This window comes from Oncorhynchus mykiss, chromosome 3 (assembly GCF_057628025.1).
Source record: "Oncorhynchus mykiss isolate SJ-2025 chromosome 3, ASM5762802v1, whole genome shotgun sequence".
NCBI lineage: Eukaryota > Metazoa > Chordata > Actinopteri > Salmoniformes > Salmonidae > Oncorhynchus > Oncorhynchus mykiss.
Window position 1 is genome coordinate 97,351,831 of NC_143024.1, and position 14,138 is coordinate 97,365,968.

The 14,138-nt window shown below is 46.0% G+C and overlaps 1 protein-coding gene across 3 annotated transcripts in view; it reads right to left on the bottom strand.

Moving 5' to 3' along the window:
* LOC110520668 (hyccin 2) overlaps positions 1-14,138 on the bottom strand; it is a 155,084-nt gene that overhangs the window by 78,682 nt on the left and 62,264 nt on the right. For all 3 annotated transcript variants that reach the window (XM_036975376.2, XM_090230510.1, XM_090230509.1), the window contains exons 5-6: positions 8,434-8,613; positions 4,750-4,830 (exon numbers count right to left, since the gene is read on the bottom strand). In XM_036975376.2, coding sequence (XP_036831271.1) covers positions 4,750-4,830; positions 8,434-8,613 — 261 coding nt within the window. The remainder of the gene's footprint in view (positions 1-4,749; positions 4,831-8,433; positions 8,614-14,138) is intronic.

Sequence of the window (14,138 nt, forward strand, 5' to 3'; positions counted from 1 at the left end):
TGTTAAGTTTGCTGAAAATAAACAGTTGACAGTGAGGATGTTTCTTTTTTTGCTGAGTTTAGCTAGCGCTTCATGTTTGAAACAAGACATTTTCATTCATCATTTCTTACCCTCTGAGTGGGTGCCATGTTTATTGTACTTGTACAATGTATCGTTTCCTTTGTTCATATTTCCTGGGTTATGTCAGAGTTCCGTGTGTCTGTCAGTCTGCTTGTGTACCATGAGAGAATGCCTCAACGCACATAGAAATAGGCCCCATATGAGACTACACGCCACAGCACTGCAGTAAGGATACGCAGACTTTAAATAGGAACATTGGCCTGGGCTGAACTGGCACACTGTATTGTAGAATAGAGCTCTCCTCTGAGGTGATGCAGAGCCAGAGACACTCAGTCATTGTGGCAGTGAGCAAAAACCTCCTTTCAGTGAACTGGTTTCTGGTATCAGGGGGAGAAAGCAGAGAGGGAATTCATTCTGGATGAGACTAGTAGTGTATGGAGGATATGCTAGACCAGCATGCTGTGGGGTAAGACTGATGTCACGTAGAGCGCTGCCTACTGTTGAATGGGGGGGGGGGGGGGGGCGCTTAGGGGTTGGCAGGGGGAGCAGGCTTTTATTAAGGAACTCAGTCCGGCTTTAGACTCTAAAGTTGGAATAGCAGAATTTCTAAATTGGGTAGTACATCATCAGTTCCTCTTGTCATGTCAGTCACTGCAGACCTTAGAGAGATATTTATAACTAGTCAGAAATGTCCTGATTAACTAGCCCATGTCAGCTAACGTTTAGCCCATAGAGTTATCAATCAAATATCACACGAATACACATTAGACATGGTACAATGTGTATAATTGCAAGAAAATAAGCTTTAAACATGCTAAATGTTTTCTCAGCCAACCAGAGTGGTGTGAACAGTTTGTGCCATAGAAACAGACTGGGTGCTGACTCAGACTGACTCTGCTGGGTGCCAGCAGAGGAACTGTAATGTTCCCCAACGCTGGAAAGGGATCCTGAGTAAAAAGGGTTTCATTTATTTTTTGTTACTTTTTACCCCCAATTTCATGGTATCCAATTGGTAGTTACAGTCTTGTCCCATCGCTGCAACTCCCATATGGACTCGGGAGAGGCGAAGGTCGAGAGCCATGCATCCTTCGAAATACGACCCTGCCAAGCCGCACTGCTTCTTAACCCGGAAGCCAGCCGCACCATGTGTCGAGGAAATACCGTACAGCTGGTGACCGTGTCAGCGCACAAGGATTCGTTAAAGCCGGCCAAACCCTTATCTAACCCGGATGACGCTGGGCAAATTGTGCACTGCCACAGCGCCCTACTGTTGACCAGGGCCCACAGCGCCCTACTGTTGACCAGGGCCCACAGCGCCCTACTGTTGACCAGGGCCCACAGCGCTCTACAGAGGGACCAGGGCCCACAGCGCTCTACAGAGGGACCAGGGCCCACAGCGCTCTACAGAGGGACCAGGGTAGTGCTCTACAGAGGGAACAGGGTAGTGCTCTACAGAGGGAACAGGGTAGTGCTCTACAGAGGGAACAGGGTAGTGCTCTACAGAGGGAACATGGTAGTGCTCTACAGAGGGAACATGGTAGTGCTCTACAGAGGGAACAGGGTAGTGCTCTACAGAGGGAACAGGGTAGTGCTCTAGAGGGAACATGGTAGTGCTCTAGAGGGAACATGGTAGTGCTCTACAGAGGGAACATGGTAGTGCTCTACAGAGGGAACAGGGTAGTGCTCTACAGAGGGAACAGGGTAGTGCTCTACAGAGGGAACATGGTAGTGCTCTACAGAGGGAACATGGTAGTGCTCTAGAGGGAACATGGTAGTGCTCTACAGAGGGAACATGGTAGTGCTCTACTGTTGACCAGGGTAGTGCTCTACAGAGGGAACATGGTAGTGCTCTACTGTTGACCAGGGTAGTGCTCTACAGAGGGAACAGGGTAGTGCTCTACAGAGGGAACAGGGTAGTGCTCTACAGAGGGAACAGGGTAGTGCTCTACAGAGGGAACAGGGTAGTGCTCTACAGAGGGAACAGGGTAGTGCTCTACAGAGGGAACAGGGTAGTGCTCTACAGAGGGAACAGGGTAGTGCTCTACAGAGGGAACAGGGTAGTGCTCTACAGAGGGAACAGGGTAGTGCTCTACAGAGGGAACAGGGTAGTGCTCTACAGAGGGAACAGGGTAGTGCTCTACAGAGGGAACAGGGTAGTGCTCTACAGAGGGAACAGGGTAGTGCTCTACAGAGGGAACATGGTAGTGCTCTACAGAGGGAACATGGTAGTGCTCTAGAGGGAACATGGTAGTGCTCTAGAGGGAACATGGTAGTGCTCTACAGAGGGAACATGGTAGTGCTCTACAGAGGGAACAGGGTAGTGCTCTACAGAGGGAACAGGGTAGTGCTCTACAGAGGGAACATGGTAGTGCTCTACAGAGGGAACATGGTAGTGCTCTAGAGGGAACATGGTAGTGCTCTAGAGGGAACATGGTAGTGCTCTACAGAGGGAACATGGTAGTGCTCTACAGAGGGAACATGGTAGTGCTCTACTGTTGACCAGGGTAGTGCTCTACAGAGAGAACAGGGTAGTGCTCTACAGAGGGAACAGGGTAGTGCTCTACAGAGGGAACAGGGTAGTGCTCTACAGAGGGAACAGGGTAGTGCTCTACAGAGGGAACAGGGTAGTGCTCTACAGAGGGAACAGGGTAGTGCTCTACAGAGGGAACAGGGTAGTGCACTACAGAGGGAACAGGGTAGTGCTCTACAGAGGGAACAGGGTAGTGCTCTACAGAGGGAACAGGGTAGTGCTCTACAGAGGGAACAGGGTAGTGCTCTACAGAGGGAACAGGGTAGTGCTCTACAGAGGGAACAGGGTAGTGCTCTACAGAGGGAACAGGGTAGTGCTCTACAGAGGGAACAGGGTAGTGCTCTACAGAGGGAACAGGGTAGTGCTCTACAGAGGGAACATGGTAGTGCTCTACAGAGGGAACATGGTAGTGCTCTAGAGGGAACATGGTAGTGCTCTAGAGGGAACATGGTAGTGCTCTACAGAGGGAACATGGTAGTGCTCTACAGAGGGAACATGGTAGTGCTCTACAGAGGGAACATGGTAGTGCTCTACTGTTGACCAGGGTAGTGCTCTACAGAGAGAACAGGGTAGTGCTCTACAGAGGGAACAGGGTAGTGCTCTACAGAGGGAACAGGGTAGTGCTCTACAGAGGGAACAGGGTAGTGCTCTACAGAGGGAACAGGGTGCCATTAGACTCAGTGGTTAATGTAATACACCAGACCATAAACACTTCCACTTGGCCTGGTAGAAAGCATCGCTCTCTCCATTCAATAGTAGCTAACAGATTGGTGTGTTCCTGTAAACACCTCCTGGCTAATCAAATCAAATGTATTTATAAAGCCCTTCTTACATCAGCTGATATCTCAAAGTGCTGTACAGAAACCCAGCCTAAAACCCCAAACAGCAAGCAATGCAGGTGTAGAAGTACGGTGGCTAGGAAAATGAGCACAGTTCATTGATTCTCTAAAGGGTTGACCGACCGCAGAGCAGAGCAGAAAGATAAACCACCGTTACCCCTAGAGGTGAACAATGAGCTAGATAAACCACCGTTACCCCTAGAGGTGAACAATGAGAGCTAGATAAACCACCGTTACCCCTAGAGGTGAACAATGAGAGCTAGATAAACCACCGTTACCCCTAGAGGTGAACAATGAGCTAGATAAACCACCGTTACCCCTAGAGGTGAACAATGAGCTAGATAAACCACCGTTACCCCTAGAGGTGAACAATGAGCTAGATAAACCACCGTTACCCCTAGAGGTGAACAATGAGCTAGATAAACCACCGTTACCCCTAGAGGTGAACAATGAGAGCTAGATAAACCACCGTTACCCCTAGAGGTGAACAATGAGAGCTAGATAAACCACCGTTACCCCTAGAGGTGAACAATGAGAGCTAGATAAACCACCGTTACCCCTAGAGGTGAACAATGAGCTAGATAAACCACCGTTACCCCTAGAGGTGAACAATGAGCTAGATAAACCACCGTTACCCCTAGAGGTGAACAATGAGCTAGATAAACCACCGTTACCCCTAGAGGTGAACAATGAGCTAGATAAACCACCGTTACCCCTAGAGGTGAACAATGAGAGCTAGATAAACCACCGTTACCCCTAGAGGTGAACAATGAGAGCTAGATAAACCACCGTTACCCCTAGAGGTGAACAATGAGCTAGATAAACCACCGTTACCCCTAGAGGTGAACAATGAGCTAGATAAACCACCGTTACCCCTAGAGGTGAACAATGAGCTAGATAAACCACCGGTACCCCTAGAGGTGAACAATGAGAATAACATCACAGAGCCTCCATTCTTCACCCTCCAGACAGTCAGATAATAAGCCTGTCTTACAGCCAGGAGAGATGGGTGAAGGCGATTAATGTCTCAAATGACCCAATATTCCCTATATAGTGTACTGGAATACAGTACTCTGTGGGATGTGCCCACAGAGGATGGACAGAGGGCAACAAAACACACATAGAAAAGCCGTTTAATTTTCATCGGTGCAGTGAAATGTGTTGTTTTCCAGAGGCAGGCTTAGTAGTACAGTGTCCCTGGAGCATATCAGCACATTTCCCAAAGGCACACACAGATTTTTCCCCTTGTCGGCTCGGGCATTCGAACCAGCGACCTTTCGGTTACTGGCCCAACACTAAACGCTAGGCTACCAGTCTTACCTCGTGATACACAGAGGGCTTGGACAGGGAGGGGATGGTGAACGACAGGAGCTTGCTGTTCCCATCTTTGTCCACAATCTCCTGAAAAACCAGAGCGAGAAAGTAATGTTGGAGAGCTTTTTGGCCGGGTTGGTTAGTTTGAACAGTCTGTGTGTGCGTGCGTGCGTGCGTGCGTGTGTGCGTGAATAAACGGGTTACCTGAGAACGTCAGGAAAACGATGAGCACGCTTCAACGGGGCCAAAGGCCGTGTGTTGTGATTCTGGACGGCCAGACCTTTATTTAACTAGGCAACTCAGTTAAGAACAAATTCTTATTTTCAATGACGGCCTAGGAACAGTGGGTTAACTGCCTGTTCAGGGGCAGAACGACAGATTTGTACCTTGTCAGCTCGGGGATTTGAACTTGCAACCTTCTGGTTACTAGTCCAACGCTCTTACCACTAGGACTCCCCTGCAGAGGTCAACGAAACAAGCTCTTCAATGCAGAGGTCAACGAAACAAGCTCTTCAATGCAGAGGTCAATGAAAAAAGCTTCTTTGGCTGGGTTGGTTGATTTTAACAGTCTGGTGGACAGTGTTTGTGTGTGCTTTGAGAGTAAGCTTAGTGACCTCTGCTCTGTGTCGTAATGGACTGCATGCCCTTAGTTTCTCCTATCCTCTGTCCATCCTCTGGGAGAGTTACTCACTGGGTCTGTCTGTACCCCAACACTAATCCTTCATGAGATCAGCACTGCTAATGCCAACCATGCCATTCACTAATGTGCTAACCATGCTATTGCTAACCATGCTATTGCCAACCATGCTATTTGCTTATCATGAAAATGTCTTATGAAAATTGATTATCGTGCTAACCACACCCTTCACAGCTGTGGTAATGCTAACCCTGCTACCATGCTAACCATGTCCTTGAATGCTATGCTAATTGCTTACCACGCCCTTCACTGCCTGACTGCCTGCCCAGAGCCAGGTTCTCTCTGTATATCCAATGTCTGTCTGCAGAGAGCCGTGCTGTGTAACTGATGAGAGTAGTCTACAGCCATGGTAGATGAGAGAAGGATCGTAAATTATGCATCACACACACATAGACGGAGAACTCTACAACGATATCTGCAGCAGTTACTAGATAGACCCAGGGATCTGTCCTTTCCACAGAGCTTTAGTAGCCTCTTCCAGTAACGACAGCAGACCTTCATCTGACCTTCAGCACCAGCTGTCCAAGCCTCTTCCATAGAGACTAAAGCCCTATCCCACCCCTAACGTCCAGCCTCTTCCATAGAGACTAAAGCCCTATCCCACCACTAACATCCAGCCTATTCCATAGAGACTAAAGCCCTATCCCACCCCTAACATCCAGCCTCTTTCATAGAGACTAAAGCCCTATCCCACCCCTAACATCCAGCCTCTTCCATAGAGACTAAAGCCCTATCCCACCCCTAACATCCAGCCTCTTCCTTAGAGACTAAAGCCCTATCCCACCCCTAACATCCAGCCTCTTCTATAGAGACTAAAGCCCTATCCCACCCCAAACATCCAGCCACATCCATAGAGATTAAATCCCTGTTCCACCCCTAACATACTTCCTCACCCAGAGACTAAAGCCCTATCCCACCCCTAACATATTCCCTCACCCCAGAGACTAAATTCCCTATCCCTAACATCCAGCCTCTTCCATAGAGACGAAAGCCCTATCCCACCCCTAACATCCAGCCTCTTCCATAGAGACTAAAGCCCTATCCCACCCCTAACATCAAACCTATTCCATAGAGACTAAAGCCCTATCCCACCCCTAACATCCAGCCTATTCCATAGAGACGAAAGCCCTATCCCACCCCTAACATCCAGCCTCCTCCATAGAGGCTAAAGCCCTATCCCACCCCTAACATACTGCATCCCCCATAGAGACTAAATCCCAATACCACGCCTAACATCCAGCCTCTTCCATAGAGAAGACCTATCCCACCCTAACATCCAGGCTCTTCCATAGAGACTAAAGCCCCACTGCTAACATCCAGCCACTTCCATAGAGACTAATGTCATATCCCACCTCTAACATCCAGCCTATTCCAAAGAGACTAAAGCCCTATCCCACCCCTAACATCCAGCCTCTTCCATAGAGACTAAAGCCCTATCCCACCACTAACACCCAGGATATTCCAAAGAGACTAAAGCCCTATCCCACCCCTAACATCCAGCCTCTTCCATAGAGACTAAAGCCCTATCCCACCACTAACACCCAGGATATTCCAAAGAGACTAAAGCCCTATCCCACCCCTAACATCCAGCCTCTTCCATAGAGACTAAAGCCCTATCCCACCACTAACACCCAGGATATTCCAAAGAGACTAAAGCCCTATCCCACCCCTAACATCCAGCCTCTTCCATAGAGACTAAAGCCCTATCCCACCCCTAACATACAGCCTCTTCCATAGAGACTAAAGCCCCACTGCTAACATCCAGCCACTTCCATAGAGAATAAAGCCCTATCCCACCCTAACATCCAGCCTATTCCATAGAGACTAAAGCCCTATCCCACCCCAAACATCCAGCCTATTCCATAGAGACTAAAACCCTATTCCACCCCTAACATCCATCCTCTTCCATAGAGACTAAAGCCCTATCCCACCCCTAACATACTGCATCCCCCATAGAGACTAAACCCTATCCCACCCCTAACATCCATCCTCTTCCATAGAGACTAAAGCCCTATCCCACCCCTAACATACTGCATCCCCCATAGAGACTAAACCCTATCCCACCCCTAACATCCAGCCTATTCCATAGAGGCTAAAGCCCTATCCCACCCCTAACATACTGCATCCCCCATAGAGACTAAATCCCAATACCACGCCTAACATCCAGCCTCTTCCATAGAGAAGACCTATCCCACCCTAACATCCAGGCTCTTCCATAGAGACTAAAGCCCCACTGCTAACATCCAGCCACTTCCATAGAGACTAATGTCATATTCCACCTCTAACATCCAGCCTATTCCAAAGAGACTAAAGCCCTATCCCACCCCTAACATCCAGCCTCTTCCATAGAGACTAAAGCCCTATCCCACCACTAACACCCAGGATATTCCAAAGAGACTAAAGCCCTATCCCACCCCTAACATCCAGCCTCTTCCATAGAGACTAAAGCCCTATCCCACCCCTAACATACAGCCTCTTCCATAGAGACTAAAGCCCCACTGCTAACATCCAGCCACTTCCATAGAGAATAAAGCCCTATCCCACCCTAACATCCAGCCTATTCCATAGAGACTAAAGCCCTATCCCACCCCAAACATCCAGCCTATTCCATAGAGACTAAAACCCTATTCCACCCCTAACATCCATCCTCTTCCATAGAGACTAAAGCCCTATCCCACCCCTAACATACTGCATCCCCCATAGAGACTAAACCCTATCCCACCCCTAACATCCAGCCTATTCCATAGAGACTAAAGCCCTATCACACCCTTAACATCCAGCCCATTCCATAGAGAATAAAGCCCTATCCCACCCCTAACATCCAGCCACTTCCATAGAGACAAAAGCCCTTATCCCACCCCTAACATCCAGCATCTTTCATAGAGACTAAAGCCCTATCGCCTAACCCCTCACAGTCTGTACATATGCCTAGCATGAGGGGTAGGGTTATAACTAGGTTAGTTATGTAGGTTTAGGTAGGTAGTAGTAGTTACCAGGTTGTATATGCCCAGCAGCAAGGCCTCTATGCAGCCGTTGCTCTGGCGGTCCCTGCTGGCGGTGATGCGGAGGTACACCCAGACCAGCTCTGGAAGGAACTGCAGTGTGAAGCGTCTCAGGCGGTCCTCAGAGCTCCGGTACATCTCAAACAGCTGGTGACAGACAGGCTCAAGGAGCTACAGGGACAGAGTAACATAATACTAACATTAGGCTCCAGGGTAATATAATACAACCATTAGACTACAGGGTAATATAATACAACCATTAGACTACAGGGTAATATAATACAACCATTAGGCTCCAGGGTAATATAATACAACCATTAGACTACAGGGTAACATAATACAACCATTAGGCTCCAGGGTAATATAATACAACCATTAGACTACAGGGATAGAGTAACATAATACAACCATTAGACTACAGGGTAATATAATACTAACATTAGGCTCCAGGGTAATATAATACAACCATTAGACTACAGGGATAGAGTAACATAATACTAACATTAGGCTCCAGGGTAATATAATACAACCATTAGACTACAGGGATAGAGTAACATAATACTAACATTAGACCACAGGGTAATATAATACAACCATTAGACTACAGGGATAGAGTAACATAATACTAACATTAGGCTCCAGGGTAATATAATACAACCATTAGACTACAGGGTAATATAATACAACCATTAGACTATAGGGTAATATAATACAACCATTAGACTACAGGGTAACATAATACAACCATTAGACTCCAGGGTAATATAATACAACCATTAGACTACAGGGATAGAGTAACATAATACTAACATTAGACCACAGGGTAATATAATACAACCATTAGACTACAGGGTAATATAATACAACCATTAGACTACAGGGATAGAGTAACATAATACTAACATTAGGCTCCAGGGTAAAATAATACAACCATTAGACTACAGAGTAACATAATACAACCATTAGACTACAGAGTAACATAATACAACCATTAGACTACAGGGTAATATAATACAACCATTAGACTACAGGGTAATATAATACAACCATTAGACTACAGGGTAATATAATACAACCATTAGACCACAGGGTAATATAATACAACCATTAGACTACAGGGTAAAATAATACAACCATTAGACTACAGGGTAATATAATACAACCATTAGACCACAGAGTAACATAATACAACCATTAGACTACAGGGTAATATAATACAACCATTAGACTACAGGGATAGAGTAACATAATACAACCATTAGGCTCCAGGGTAATATAATACAACCATTAGACTACAGGGTAACATAATACAACCATTAGACTCCAGGGTAATATAATACAACCATTAGACTACAGGGATAGAGTAACATAATACAACCATTAGACTACAGGGTAATATAACACAACCATTAGACCACAGGGTAATATAATACAACCATTAGACTACAGGGATAGAGTAACATAATACAACCATTAGACTACAGGGTAATATAATACAACCATTAGACCACAGGGTAATATAATACAACCATTAGACTACAGGGTAATATAATACAACCATTAGACTACAGGGTAATATAACACAACCATTAGAATACAGGGTAATATAATACAACCATTAGACCACAGGGTAATATAATACAACCATTAGACTACAGGGTAACATAATACAACCATTAGACTCCAGGGTAATATAATACAACCATTAGACTACAGGGATAGAGTAACATAATACAACCATTAGACTACAGGGTAATATAACACAACCATTAGACCACAGGGTAATATAATACAACCATTAGACTACAGGGTAATATAATACAACCATTAGACTACAGGGTAATATAATACAACCATTAGACTACAGGGTAATATAATACAACCATTAGACTACAGGGTAATATAATACAACCATTAGACTACAGGGTAATATAACACAACCATTAGACCACAGGGTAATATAATACAACCATTAGACTACAGGGTAATATAATACAACCATTAGACTACAGGGTAATATAATACAACCATTAGACTACAGGGTAATATAATACAACCATTAGACTACAGGGTAACATAATACAACCATTAGACTACAGGGATAGAGTAACATAATACAACCATTAGACTCCAGGGTAATATAATACAACCATTAGACTACAGGGATAGAGTAACATAATACAACCATTAGACTACAGGGTAATATAATACAACCATTAGACTCCAGGGTAACATAATACAACCATTAGACTCCAGGGTAACATAATACAACCATTAGACTCCAGAGTAACATAATACAACCATTAGACTACAGGGTAATATCATACAACCATTAGACTACAGGGATAGAGTAACATAATACAACCATTAGACTCCAGGGTAACATAATACAACCATTAGACTCCAGAGTAACATAATACAACCATTAGACTACAGGGTAATATAATACAACCATTAGACTACAGGGTAATATAATACAACCATTAGACTATAGGGTAATATAATACAACCATTAGACTACAGGGTAATATAATACAACCATTAGACTCCAGAGTAACATAATACAACCATTAGACTACAGGGTAATATAATACAACCATTAGACTCCAGAGTAACATAATACAACCATTCGACTCAAAGAGCTACAGGGACAACAGGACAAAATGTTTCCATGAAGCTGCTACGGGACAGGCAGACCTATCTTAGACAGAAAGGTGCTGGACAAAGCAACATACATCATGGTCACAGAAATGATGGCAAGTGTGCTAGGTGTCTTGGAGGCAGTATCGGTCTGTCCCCACCAGTGTGTTTGAAAATGAATGCTTTAGTCTGACAGATGGATTATCACTCAGGAAAATGTGAGGTCAACACACCAGACTGCCTGGCCTTGCCATCACCTACAGGGAGACAGAGGCACAGGGAGACAAAAAAAAACTAAACACGGAGGGAGATGAATGAGGAGATAACATGTGGGCCAGAAGAGTGCTGCAGTGTGTTACGCCCTACCCTGACATGGCCGGCCTGTGAGTCTGTAATAACTAACCTACCAAGATTTTGGGAGACTGGGGTTTGCTTTTCCACCTAATTTGTCACAAAGCGACACAGCAGCAGCCTCCTGGGTCAAATTCACTGAGAACCAGATGGAAGAAAACCAACTGAAACGGGGAGGGAGAGAAAGATGGCGCCGACAGACATGGCAGCTCTGCTTTCAGCTCCTAAGCAACTCTGCAGTATCTTGTTGTTATTTCTTGCATTATTAACCCAGATTTATTTTTGTGCTATTAAATACAGCCGGAAATATCTTTTGGATATCAGAGCGGCTGTAACTCACCACCATTCTGACCAGGAAGGCGACTTTCCCGAAATTAGATTTTTTGTTCATACCCCCCCAGAGCAATTGAACTTATCCCAGAAGCTGCTCCAAGTCCCCGCTGGCGGAGAAGAGGTATTCGGAGTAGACTTCTAGTCTGACACAGGAGGCGGGCACACCATCCACCACTTCGAGTGTATTACTATCTAATGTTCCGTGTATTACTCGAGAATGTTCCGTGTATTACTCGAGAATGTTCCGTGTATTACTCGAGAATGTTCCGTGTATTACTCGAGAATGTTCCGTGTATTACTCGAGAATGTTCCGTGTATTACTCGAGAATGTTCCGTGTATTACTCGAGAATGTTCCGTGTATTACTCGAGAATGTTCCGTGTATTACTCGAGAATGTTCCGTGTATTACTCGAGAATGTTCCGTGTATTACTCGAGAATGTTCCGTGTATTACTCGAGAATGTTCCGTGTATTACTCGAGAATGTTCCGTGTATTACTCGAGAATGTTCAGTGTATTACTCGAGAATGTTCAGTGTATTACTCAAGAATGTTCAGTGTATTACTCAAGAATGTTCAGTGTATTACTCGAGAATGTTCAGTCCCTGGACAATACAGTAGACGAGCTCAGGGCAAGGATCTCCTTCCAGAGAGACAATAGGGACAGTAACATAATCCATTTCAAGGAATCATGGCTCTCTCCGGGTATACTGTCCCCGTCCATACAGCCAGCTGGGTTCTCAGTACATCGCGCAGACAGGAATAAAGAACTCTCCTTCACTGCAGCCGACGTGAGGGAAACATTTAAACGTGTCAACCCTCGCAAGGCTGCAGGCCTAGACGGCATCCCCAGTCGCGCCCTCAGAGCATGCGCAGACCAGCTGGCTGGTGTGTTTATGGACATATTCAATCAATCCCTATCCCAGTCTGTTGTTCCCACATGCTTCAAGAGGGCCACCATTGTTCCTGTTCCCAAGAAAGCTAAGGTAACTGAGCTAAACGACTACCACCCCGTAGCACTCACTTCCGTCATCATGAAGTGCTTTGAGAGACTAGTCAAGGACCATATCACCTCAACCCTACCTGACACCCTAGACCCACTCCAATTTGCTTACCGCCCAAATAGGTCCACAGACGATAAAATCTCAACCACACTGCACACTGCCCTAACCCATCTGGACAAGAGGAATACCTATGTGAGAATGCTGTTCATCGACTACAGCTCGGCATTTAACACCATAGTGCCCTCCAAGCTCGTCATTAAGCTCGAGACCCTGGGTCTCGACCCCGCCCTGTGCAGCTGGGTACTGGACTTCCTGACGGGACGCCCCCAGGTGGTGAGGGTAGGCAACAACATCTCCACCCCGCTGATCCTCAACACTGGGGCCCCACAAGGGTGCGTTCTGAGCCCTCTCCTGTACTCCCTGTTCACCCACGACTGCGTGGCCACGCACGCCTCCAACTCAATCATCAAGTTTGCGGACGACACAACAGTGGTAGGCTTGATTACCAACAACGACGAGACGGCCTACAGGGAGGAGGTGAGGGCCCTCGGAGTGTGGTGTCAGGAAAATAACCTCACACTCAACGTCAACAAAACTAAGGAGATTATTGTGGACTTCAGGAAACAGCAGAGGGAACACCCCCCTATCCACATCGATGGAACAGTAGTGGAGAGGGTAGTAAGTTAAGTTCCTCGGCGTACACATCACAGACAAACTGAATTGGTCCACCCACACAGACAGCATCGTGAAGAAGGCGCAGCAGCGCCTCTTCAACCTCAGGAGGCTGAAGAAATTCAGCTTGTCACCAAAAGCACTCACAAACTTCTACAGATGCACAATCAAGAGCATCCTGTCGGGCTGTATCACCGCCTGGTACGGCAACTGCTCCGCCCACAACCGTAAGGCTCTCCAGAGGGTAGTGAGGTCTGCACAGCGCATCACCGGGGGCAAACTACCTGCCCTCCAGGACACCTACACCACCCGATGTCACAGGAAGGCCATAAAGATCATCAAGGACAACAACCACCCGAGCCACTGCCTGTTCACCCCGCTATCATCCAGAAGGCGAGGTCAGTACAAGTTCATCAAAGCAGGGACCGAGAGACTGAAAAACAGCTTCTATCTCAAGGCCATCAGACTGTAAAACAGCCACCACTAACATTGAGTGGCTGCTGCCAACACACTGACTCAACTCCAGCCACTTTAATAATGGGAATTGATGGGAAATGTAAAAAAATATATCACTAGCCACTTTAAACAATGCTACCTAATATAATGTTTACATACCCTACATTATTCATCTCATATGTATATGTACATACTGTACTCTATATCATCTACTGCATCTTTATGTAATACATGTATCACTAG